This window comes from Ciconia boyciana, chromosome 3 (genome assembly GCF_034638445.1).
Source record: "Ciconia boyciana chromosome 3, ASM3463844v1, whole genome shotgun sequence".
Classification (NCBI taxonomy): domain Eukaryota; kingdom Metazoa; phylum Chordata; class Aves; order Ciconiiformes; family Ciconiidae; genus Ciconia; species Ciconia boyciana.
Window position 1 is genome coordinate 66471298 of NC_132936.1, and position 12425 is coordinate 66483722.

The 12425-nt window shown below is 35.3% G+C and overlaps 1 protein-coding gene across 11 annotated transcripts in view; it reads right to left on the reverse strand.

Annotated features, from left to right (window-relative positions):
* Positions 1-7422: 7422 nt before the first annotated feature.
* REPS1 (RALBP1 associated Eps domain containing 1) overlaps positions 7423-12425 on the reverse strand; it is a 70896-nt gene continuing 65893 nt past the window's right edge. For all 11 annotated transcript variants that reach the window (XM_072855967.1, XM_072855963.1, XM_072855966.1 and 8 more), the window contains 2 exons: positions 11925-12030; positions 7423-10826 (listed from right to left, as the gene is read on the reverse strand). In XM_072855967.1, coding sequence (XP_072712068.1) covers positions 10758-10826; positions 11925-12030 — 175 coding nt within the window. In that variant the 3' untranslated portion in view covers positions 7423-10757. The remainder of the gene's footprint in view (positions 10827-11924; positions 12031-12425) is intronic.

Genomic DNA, 12425 nt, shown 5'->3' on the forward strand with positions numbered 1-12425 from the left:
AAATATTGATTTCCTGTAATAACAGTGTACTTTACAATTTGTTTAAGCAGATCTCAGATTCTGGAATAACTGCAGATCCCTATAATGCTGCTTGGTTCTCTAAAGAGTCAGTTTAGTTTTGATAATTTTTAACTTGATTTTTAATTTTGACCCAAAACAAGGTTTATAAAACAGTTCTTGCATTGTCTGTTTTTGACTAGTCAAACAATTGCTTGAAATGCTTTAGTTTTCAAAGTCCCAAAATAAACAGTCTGACTATTAATATGGAACATTTTTTGAAAAGAATAGCTTAGCTCTTACTTAAAACTTAGCTCATTTCCTTTTAGTTTTGACTAAGAATCTGCAAGTTGTTAAAGCCTCATCAAGCGCTTTTAACACATGCAAACAGCTAACGAAAGTGGATGAGCACAGCTCAGTTTTATGAACTCTTCAACATAAACAACACGCAGAAGTGACTATGTACAGTACTGGGATAAGGACTGAATGATTAATCCAACTAAATATCACACTGACTCGTTCGTGGATAAAGCGGTCTCCTTATTGTCGGCTAATAAAGAAAAACAGTATTTGCTTTTTTCCCTGCTACACAATTATTATATACAGCGCTCAGAAATTATCCCTGCATGGAGCGTGACTTGGCGCATGCCTGCGGATGTAGTGCACTCTCTTCAGTACAACGTGTACCCAGAGGCTAGCTGGTCAGTTAATCCACCTACCTGTCAGTTCTTGGGATTTAGCTTCAATGTCTGTTTTAGGTCAAATCAGTTTCACAGCTCACCGCACGTTCTCAAAGTACATTCACACCTCTGTCAGAAAAACACTGCTCAGATTGGAGCCATGCCAAAGAGAAACACAGATTGCCATTGGGCTCTTACAAGAAAAGGAGGCATGAAGATGTATGAGCCAAGTTTGCTGCTTGTAACTACAATCTGTCATGCAGGATGAATTCAGACTCTTACGGCTGGGGATGTAGAGCCTTTAAAAGCATTTTCTCAGGAGTTTGTTACTGTTGTAGGTTTGACAGCATTGCTAATACTTACTTTAAAAGCTTTTACCAGAATCTTTCTAATCATAATCATTGTAACATGTACATATTTAAGACTTCTGCCAGTCAAAAAGGATGATGGAAACTATAGTAGCTAGACCAATGAACAATTTTAAAAGCTTATGCAAGTAAATACTTTAAACAATGTATTTCCTACTGAAATGCAAAAAGGTTTCTATTTAATTCTCAAACATATCACAGAAAATAAGATACCTCTGAATCACAGGGCTAACCGCAGGATGAATAAGAACATGTAAATCACTAGATATAGTTACAAGGAGTGAAATTATTTTACATTGTTTTCTGTATATTTTTAAACTACAGCTTACTATATAAGTGCTAGAAGATGAAAGTGACCAGGAAAATAGACATAGAAATGCACATACCAGTATTTCTGTAGCAAGTGCTACTTTTTGCAAAGCAGGTGCCTAGAGATCAGTTTTATTTTGGAAAACCAGAATTGGTAAGCAGAATTCAGAGCTGAATGCCTCAATGAATACATAATTTTGATTTGTGTACTTTTAACAACAAAGAATCATTGCCTTGAATTCAATTCCCTGTTGTTCTTGTCCTCTGATCAAAAGAAAACACACCTATAGATATTGGGGGGGGGGAGGGGAAGATGTTTTTAAAATAATTTTGTTGTTTCATCATCATGATGTTTCATCATCAGAACAAAGTGAAACTTGAGGTGGTGCTGCATTTCAGCTGTTAGTCCCTAACACTACAGAAATTTAACACTACTGAGTTAACAGCACCAAAATTTTATTCAGCCTCAGAGTGAAAAGTCCTGCTCCATGCAGGAATACAGAAAATACACCTTTCTTCAAACACCATTAACATGACATTTTCACTACAACTTCTCCTCTATCCTAGAGCAAAATTTAAAATGTTTTAATAAAAATATTTCACTGATGGCCAGGGCTGCTCTGCAGTTTTAAAATCGAGTTTAGGTTGTTGATTTGACGTGTTGCCCTGTATTTTCTTAGTAAAAACACAAGTTTTTTTCAGGTTCTCTGCATTAAAGGGATAATTGTGTCTGAATAACTGCAGGACAACTTTTCAATTATGAGGCCATGACCCTTCTGTTTTTACAATTATGCAAGTGTTAAAAAAAAATCTTTTTCTTCTCAAACTGTGTAAAGCAATTCTCTATTTTATCCCCTTACTGTGCTGTTCTAAACCTCCCCCAGTCACAGACCTTCTATTTTAAAGTTACTGTCTGAAACATCTAACTCGGATTTTAGGGTGAAGACACAGCAGACATATGAATCAAGCTTGCCAGGGAGCTGCTCACAAGTGAGAAGAGCTATGTGCAAACACTGGAAATTGTGAAGGTGGTTTATTTTATTCCATGGAAAGCAGCATCCGAAGTCATGTGAATGTTCAAGCGATCTTCTCTGATACCACGATCTTACAAGTGACTAAGTGTGCCCTAGCAACTAAGACAGGCAAGCAAGAATCTGCTCAAAAGAGCTGCTGAGATGGTATCCGTCATCTCAAGTGACTGAATGCTGCCTGGGGCACTGGACTGAGCTAGGAGCGGACACTCCCATTTTGCTCCCACTGCTGGCTTTTCACACCCCTATCCCTGGAAGGTGGCTGTTTTTCTTTTCTTTAACGACAATCTGTAGCAGCAAAAAACCACAAGTCAAGAGCTCTGATGTATCCGAAATGACTGCGGCTCTGATTCTGCAATGAGACCTGACGTGGCAGATTTCCATATTAGCACTGAACTTTGCTGAAATAAGACTCTACACAGAGACTTGTGGCACACTTCCATGAGAGCTGTAAATCTCTTTAAGTTAAAAAAACTCCCTATGACATTTCTAATGGCTGACATTAGATCTAAAGTTTGAATTTTAAAAAAGTTAATAATTGTAACAGATCATAATTTTCCCCCCTCCTGTTTAGAAATACCAAGATTAGTATGAGACCTCCCAACATATAAGTCTTTAATAGTATTAAAACAACAAAAACCAGAACATGAAACCACCGAGAACAAACTAAGTTTTCCCACAAACTGGAAGAATGGGACCAGAGCAAATGAAAGAAAAGGAGTAATTTGCAAATAATCTGACCACCCTGATCAATGCAGTATTGCAGCACTAAGCCAAAGGCCAAAATACTGAAAAGACTGAAAATTTCAAAGTACTAGAGCAAATACAGTCTAACAGTTAAGCATGTGCCAATACAAGAAACATTTATATGGAACCCTTAAAATTGCAGTGCCCCTGTGAAAGAAAATAGGGGTATGTTAGAAGAAAATGAAAATCAGCATTCCAGGTTAAAACCATTGAGACTACCATTGCCACAAATAAAAATTGTTTCAATTTCTATCAGGATTTTCAATCTAATGTAATGTAAAATAAAAAACCCCAGAGAAACTACAAGAAAAAAGTAAGCATTTCTTATTTTAGTTTTAAAAGTTGGCAATTCAGCTGGTTCCAAATGTAACCTTGGCAGACCTACTTCAACTTTCACTAGTTTTACAAGAAAGAATATGCAACCTAGTTGAGAAAAAGTCTTTCTTACTTTATACAGGCTAAAAGTTATAAGCATCTTAATACTTTCAGAACAGTAGCAAGGGGCCAAATAGGCTACCAAATCAAACAAGGTTTGAGATCAGAGCTGTTCATTTATAAAGTGTATTGAATTTGTAGAGATCCTGAGGATCTTAACAACAAAACCAGAAACATGTCACTGGGTTAGCTCCTAACTCAAGAATGAAAAAGGATAATTAGTCTTAATACTACAAACATATGCCAAGCATCAGTCTAGAAAGAGAAAGTAGGCTGGAAATCTTTTTAAATTAGTAAAATTAGTTTTTAAAAGTTTAAAAAGCCCAGTTAACTGGGCTTATATTTTACAGGATAACTATTTTGTTCTCATTTGAAATCTAGGCAGATCTTATATATTCTGACAGAAACATTTCCAGAGCAAAGTCAGCCCAGACCTTAAGCGAATTAAGTTCAGTCTACCCCTTCAAACACGTACAAACTTCTCCAGCAACATGCTTTATCCTGCAGACTCAGTAGTTTGCAGGGTAAAGTTGAGATCAACAATGGAAGTCCACATTTATCATGCTGGAAATGAAAAGGAACTTCTCACAGCTTGTTTGATAGAAGAGTTAGTTTGAACGAAGGTTTGATTCCACAGGATCCCATGTCAAGACTGAAATTTTCTAAAGACAACTACAAGCAGATTGTAAATCCAGATGAAACAAGAATGAATTCTATATTAAGACTATTAACTTGATGCAATTTCACAGCAACTAGATGGACTGTACTACTACAAGTTTGCATCAGGCTGTACTTTCACCTTAAGGTGTCAGGAATGCACTTAAAATACAGACTTAGAAAGAAAGCTGCATGCATGCACAATTTCACATGTCTATTGGTAAATTTATACGCCCAAGTGAGGAGTACATGGAAATTCACATAATTCACTGAAAGGCTCACCCAGTTCATTTTGAAATTACCAGCTTGATCATCCAAACATGTGGATGCAGCATAAAATCATATGCTACTATGCAAGAGCCTATCACTGCAAATCTCAACCCTATTCCTACCTAATTTAAACAGACTAGGTAAGTATGTATTCAGACTTACAATTAAGCACATAGTATCAAGTACCTGAGTCGGACAATAGCACTACACCTATAGCTACTGATACACACAGTTGCAAGCTTCCTTTGGATCCAGCATTCAATCTATTTGACCCCATTTTTCTCTTATCCTTACTGTTGGCTTTAAAGTGTGAGGACACAAACAAAATAATACATAAAATAATACATCATAATACCATCTTTATCAAAATTTTAAACCCAAAATTCTATCTTGGAATCAACATCATATCTATTTTCAGTTCAAATTTTGGCAGTACTCACTTTGTATTAATTCAGATCAGGACAGTCTTGAGTTGTGACAGTTTAAATGTAACCCCACTTAAATAAATGGATAACATTTTTTTCCACAAGTAGAACAAAAATTTTCCTACTATTCTACATGCACAGCTATTTGCAAAAAGGAAGTTTAAAACTTCAAAGGATTCCATTGTTTGAAAAGGCTACAGGAGAAAAGGATAAAAAAACCATAAGATAACATTTGATACTTTTGGTATGTCAAGTCCTAAGAGATTATCAATTTTAGCATGTTTCTTGGTTAGCGAGTCCACCTATACAAGCAACTTGGCGGAAACTATAAAATCCATCAAAATGATCAGCCTCTTAATTTTGATAAAATGACATGTGAATTAATACTGCTTTTCCATGGGAATTTTCTTGCTTCAACACTACTTTATCCCCAAAGACAAAGCGCAGAGCAAACCAAGGAATATATTCCTTTTAAGTACCCTTCTACAGCAAAAGGATTTATTGATTGTTCTGTGACCTCTTGGTTCCTTCTGATCAGAAAGGAAGTGACTAAATTCCTTCATGAGGGCAGTGAAAGACAATGGGATTCAAGCTCTAGAAGGGTTTGCCGTAAATTGCAGCACTCTTCTTCCAAAGGCAGGGATACATAACAAAAGACACAAGTTAAAGTTGGAGGCACATCACTTCTGCATTTTCTGATAGAATACATTGAATTACAACTTCCTAAAAATTCCTTTCATAATCTTTTTCTTGAAATACATACTGTATTTTCATACTTAGACTGAACTCAAGCTTTGTATCAGTTCAAGATCTGCAAAATAAGGCACAAGAGCAGTTATTACAGAGCGCTGAATTTCACAGCAGTTTAATGAAACACACTCCTAAGATACCACAGGGGTTCCCAAAAGTATTTCAATGTCTGCTGAGAAGTCATATATTGCTGAAACCACCTACTATACATACCTTTTTGTTAAGTCTGACACAGCCAATCATGTATGCTAGACCTTCAGAAGCCCCTAACAAGTGTTCACATACACAAGTGTTTACAGTTTACAGCAACTGTTGTAATGCTTATTCCACTCCCTGCTCCCCCAACTGCATGTCAGGGCAAATCACTGATTTTAGTGCCTCCTTTCTCAATATGCAACTGTTCTTTCAAATGCTAGTCTTTCTCATTTGCCTTTTGAATGGATAGCAAAGACAACAGGCTCCTTGCAGAGGAGTTCCCGATTCAAAGTGCTGTTTCTTACATTTAACTTGTTCTACCCCATGGACCGTACCCTCTTCTGTCAATTTAAATGCAGGCTTATTTGAGCCAAAGAGAGAAATAGTTAGACTTCTGAAGCTAGATGACAGAAAGCAAAAGCCACCATTGCTGCTATATGGGATATATCAGTTCACATGCATTGTAGAGTAAGATGTATCTCTGTTTCTGTGAGCTCCTCAGTAGAGTGGGAAACAAATACTCCAGTCATGTAAGGTTCAACAGCAGTATTGCTAGAATTTGTTTTTTCATCAATACACCACTGAATGTCTGTTTAAATTGCTTTCACTATTTATGTTTTATTCATTTCCTAGGTCACTCATAATCAAGACCAGTCAAAACAACAGAGTAATTTCAACTGCTTCCAGATTAGATGCATTCTTAATATCTATAAGAGTGAAAGTGTCAAGAACATATTCTACCAGGGATGGAAGAAAATTCATGTAGCTTTCTGTGCTACAGTATGCTGTCGAAGTGTGACAAATAGTACTAACAGTTGCCTCAGACTCCTGTGAAAAAAAGGTTTATATTTTGCTTTGGTACTAATTATCAGGACAACACTATATAGTCTCATTTGGTTATTAGTATATAGACATTTTTAACATTGTTCCTACACAACTGCTAGCTAGTTGTTTTCAAAGACTATTAAGAGAACATAACAGTTACAAATTTTTTGTTATTAGAGAATGAAGTCCTTTGTTTTCATGTGTTTTCTTCTAGAGAGCTGTATTATAAATTAGTACGTCAATATGCATGGCAAAACATGCTGGAATTCTGCTTATGAAATTAAGTTGTATGTCTCAAAAAATGGAACTCTGGGGAGTATAACTGAATACTCAACGGCACACAGACCACTTTGTAAAGTATTTAAGCAATTTAAGCATGCAAATATGTTTAAATACATAAGTTATTTTTTAATCTTCCACACAGAGTAAGGATTGCATTGTTATTACTCACTTGGGAGTAACATGTTTTTGTAACGTATTACTATTTCATGAAACTACACTCTACTAGAAACTAAGACTAGAATGAGTCTGGAGACAGTGATATATTTTTTTTTTTCCTTTCAGGAAAAAGTAAATCATACTAGGTCATCCGTAAAGTTGCATTTAGAGACAAACTCTGTGCATAGCTGAACCCAGGAGAGTAACTCAACTTTGCCCTAAACGTAGACCGGAAACACAGCACACCCCATCCATAACGGACAGAGACATCTCACACAAGAAACAATGTCGCAGATTTATTTTTAGTTTTAAGTTTTTATAACCTTAACTTTGTTTATCCCACATAAGACATTTTCAGTAATAAGAGATCCTCTAGTTCATGTACTATACAATTGCAAGTAAAATGAGGGGCACGTGAAGTACAAAAAAAATTGAAAATACTAGCTTACATTGGGTAGACTTAAAATACTGCTCAAAAAAAGTGGCTTTTCAGCTTTTTACCTTTGCAGTTTGGAAATCTTCTCTGCAGTCCAAAGACAGGCAATGAATGGAGAAAAAAGCAACTCCAAAGAAGGTGGAATGAAGAAAGAGGCACATTAGTAGGGGAAACAAAGGAAATGCAAATCAAACAAGAAAAGAGACACTCCGCCAATCACAAAGTCCAAAGAAAAGCATTTTGCAGGTGTTTCAGAAATGCATGCTGCTGTCCATCCATTCTAGCTGGGTCCATGAAGCACACTCCAAACTATTTAGTAGTCTACATATATACCTGCAATATAGAGAGCACACCTCTTTTACAGTACACAATTCCTTGCCCCAAAGAGCTTACAATCTAAGTTCATAAAAAGAATGCATCAAGTAGCTGGATCAAGATCAAACAAATGGAGAAGACAGGGAAATAATTTTAAGGGATTAAAGTTGCGTTACATTACTAAGCGAGGTAACTTCTGAACATCATTGGCAGTGATGTTCTTAAGACATAAGTGATTTTTTCAGTTAGAAGTTCTTCTGATCATGAAAAACTGGTTTAAAACGTACTGAATGATGCATTAAAAGTAACCCACAAAAATTCTTAAAAATAGACTTGTTGACAAGACACAAAAATGTTCAGATTGCCTAAGTTCCTCACTCTTCTAACTTGTCATTCTGCTAGAAAGATATGGATGTTACAGAAATTCATATGTACATGTCACATTGGAATGTAAAAGGCTTTTTACATTTAAGCTTAAAATGTTAAATTCTGATTTAAGAATCCTGCTGCTATAAACATAGGCTTAATACTTAAATATTAATATGAAAATAGTCCTATTTTAAAAATGTATTTTTAACTTTAAAATAAACTATGGACAAGATACAGTTGGTTTGAAATCAACATTCTTTGACTACAGTAAGTGACCCACTTTTTTAAACACTGCTCTTGCTTCTTGGCAGCTGTAATAGAAGTGACTAGTCCATAAACGTCAAAGTTTTTTAGTTTCTTTTTGGGTTTTGTTTTGGGTTTTTTGTTTGGGGTGGGTTTTTTGTTTTTGTTTTTTTTTTCCCCCTCCTTCATTTCTCTGGTTATATCTTACTTTTTAAAGTCAAAGTCTTGCACTTTATCTACTAATTGGCAAGACATAGTTGAAATGTAGTTTATATGTAACCTTTGTGCCCATTTAGCTATCATTTCTTAATCCATTAACATGCAAATAGAAAGTATCTTCTTTTCATGCAACTATGACATTTGTGTCTTTCATACCAGGGTATCTTGCTTTGGATTATATACATAAGCCCTCTGCATCACTTCCATGCCATTTGGAAAAAATGTTGGAGTAGTTATAGTAATAAAAATTAACTATAATTATCCAATCTGTAGATGATAACCAAAAAGAGAAATACTTCTTTTTCACCTTAACAAACAGCATATCCAGTGGAAAAATCTGACTTGAGCTATCCTTTTTTAAGGGAAGCAGATGTTAACAGAATTTTATTTAAGCATAGAAGTGAGACAGTGAGGATAAAGACTGCTAACAGGCAATTAATTTAGTTTTAATTTTGAAAGGTATTCTTCAAGGAAATCAAACCAGAAATGAAGACTAAAGAACTATGTATTTCTTTGACCCAAGTCAGTACTAGCATTCACTTTTTAGAAGTTACAACTACATTAAATTTGCTTATAGGAGGATACAAAAGGAGTATAGCCACAGATTACCAAGAGAATTTGATCACTTCTGACCAACAGCTAAAAAATGAGGGAAGAAGATGGTGAAGGGATTATGATCAACTGTTTCTCTTACATGCCACAAAATTACAAAAAATTCCCTGCAGACCTGTAATAAAACCCTCCCCGCTATTTGAATGAGTTTCAATTCCCAGGTAAAGATGAATCAACAAAATTAAAATATTGTGCTGTTTTATTGGTGTAAAAATCACACAGTTGCTAGTTCTGATTCTGCAGAGATACATCCATGCAGTTAAACATCTATGATCCCACAGCCAGAAGAAGCCATTAAATAGAATATCTGCTGTTAGTCAGCAATTAATGCAAATTTACATATGAGATCAAAAGGTGTGTATCATACAATATACAACAAATCCTAATACAGTACATCAACCTGAATAGCAGGATACACTCAGGGAACTCTGTTAATAGTGAAGCCTGTCTATATGCCAGAGAAATAAGGCCTGGAAACAAGATGACAGAAGGTACCCCAGAATTCCTAAGAAGCAAACTGTTCATTTTTTGTTTTTAATTTTTTTTTTTTTTTTTTTTGCTGGGAATTAGAAGTTTATAGAGGTATTGACACATTACTTGACAATACAATTTGTTATAGTGAAGACTGGTGGATGTGATCTGTTATTAAAAGGTAATGTGCGAAACATGCAATTACAGGTGGTGCTTAGGTAATGTGTAATTAATGTGTCAAGGATTTACACCCAACTCTTTTCACAAAAGGGAGGACTGAAAAAGGTCTGTTTGATAGACTACCAATTGTACCATAAATCTTTATATGCATGCGGCTGAATCAGGATCATGAATGGATAAAATGTGAACACCTGGCAATCTGTGGTTACATACTCTACAATGTATGCAACAAAAACACAACATCAAATCCAGTTGATATGGCAAACAGCCTGCAAGAACTCTTGAATAAGTTGGTTTATTGCAAAGAGGCAGGCTTTCTAGACTTGTGAACGGCAGCTTGGGAAGTAACACTGGCTGATGACAGACTACTAGTTTTTTCTGTTTTCTGGCACAATAAAATAAATGCCATAGCGAAATAAGAGTTTATGTGCTTAAAGTCAACTGATTAGCAATCCTCTTCTGCAAAGATGTTTCAATGGAAAACCACTAAAAAAATTCCAGTTGGAAATTTTGGTGACAAACTCTGCAAACTCAAGTCCAACAACGATCACAGATGCCCACAGAAAATGATGTGAGAGGCAGTGTCACATTCAAGGAAAAAGTTTTTTTTTTTCTCTGTACTGAAATTAAAATACTTAAATACAAAAGTGGACAAATTGACAAAACAGAACCACAACATTTAATGTAGAATACAGTGCACTGAGCTAGATGCATGGATCTTTAAATAGGCTTTGAGACCAATACCCCTTTCAAAATTAGTAAATTCACAGTTAACGGCAGTAGGCTTAGAGGTGAGAGAAGGGTCGAAGTTGTTCCAGTTGGACTTCCAGGGAGATTCTCTCTTCAAGAACATCCTACAAAAGAAAGATTTTCTACTGACTGTCCACAGAGAATGAATATTAAAAGTTTCCTCATGCAATCAAAACTGGTAAGTGTCAGCTTCAGTTTTGAGAACTAATGTCCAGGTCTTTTCTAGAATCTAGAGAACTCTTCCCATAATCTGAATAGAAGATTGGCTAGCTAGTAATTACTCATAAATGAAAATCAATACTTTGCTCAAAGGTGAAGCCATTTAGTGTTTCTTCATTCCTTTCAAATCACCCAAAACCATGAAGCTGTAACCAGCTGCAAACCCAACTATAATATTTTCAAATGAAGTCTAAAATGTTAAGGGGGTAAAAGCTGTCATCTCAGGATCTAAAGGATTTGAAAGTCATAATTTTTTTTCCCCAGTTTTTCCTCTTATGTGAATTTTACACACCTTGACTCTCAAACAGTAACAAGTGAAATTCAGGCTTGATAGTTTTTAAAGTGTCCTATCTTCCAGTCTAGACAGTACAACATTAATTCATGTTTACATTTAAGATTTTTTTTTTAACTTGATAATTAAAATTAGATATCTTAAGGTAAGAAAGATGGCAAGAGAAGGATGTTAAGATGGTGCCTACAGATAAATCCAAAACAATAATATCTGACGTAGATAAACAGATGACTATTGTTGTTATTAAGCTGCAAGTTTTGTACTCTAGATTATTATATTTGTTTAAAAATAAATTTATAAATTTATTAAGACTTTGAGGTTTGCTTTTTCCTTCAGAAAGGAGGCCACTTCAGCTGTTCTTCTCAATACTGCTTTTAAAGCATCTGATGACCACAACAGATGCCCCAAATTATTAATACTAAGTTAAGATTTCTGTTTTTTTATTTTTAGTGTAGCTGAAAAGATCAATACATTGAAAAACATGTTTTGTAGTAGTAAAAGCGTCCTCTGGAATTTCACAAAGCTTGTCACAATTAGGTATATTCTATGATCTATAAAAACAACTAAATATTCTATATCAATATCCTGTACTACATATAACATTGGTTTGCAGAGATGCCTGTTACTGTGCATCACTAACATCTTGCCTTCTCAGGCTTTTCTCTTAAACAGACGAAGACTATGGAATTACCTTTAGTTGCTGCTGTAGTTCACTATTCAATCTGGCCAAAACAGTGTTGGTTTCCTTGTTACGTCTGATTGATGCCTGAATTGCCTTCTTGTCTTTCCCCACTGATCTGAGAATATTAGAAGTATTGTAATAAGTCATTTCGTTGCTTAGCTGAGTATCTCATTTATAGTCTCTCTTTTTTAAATGAGCAGAATCCTCTTTTCCAATTTTTTAAACTTGTTACACTGTTAGTTTTCCCTCTTCTGCCTGGCTCAATTAACCTTGTTTGTTTGCATGGAAGCCACATATACTTGGTTTCCATGAAACAGCAAGAAGCACATTTTAATTGATTTTCTGAAGTCCCAACACACCGTACTACGTTCATTTACCTCAAAGTGACTAATGTAATAGTCTACTTTCATGCTAGGACACAAAGACTATACATTTTGGACTGTTCATAGCGATCATTGTTTAAATCAAACACTACATCTTAATACTTCCACCACTTATTTCCAACATACT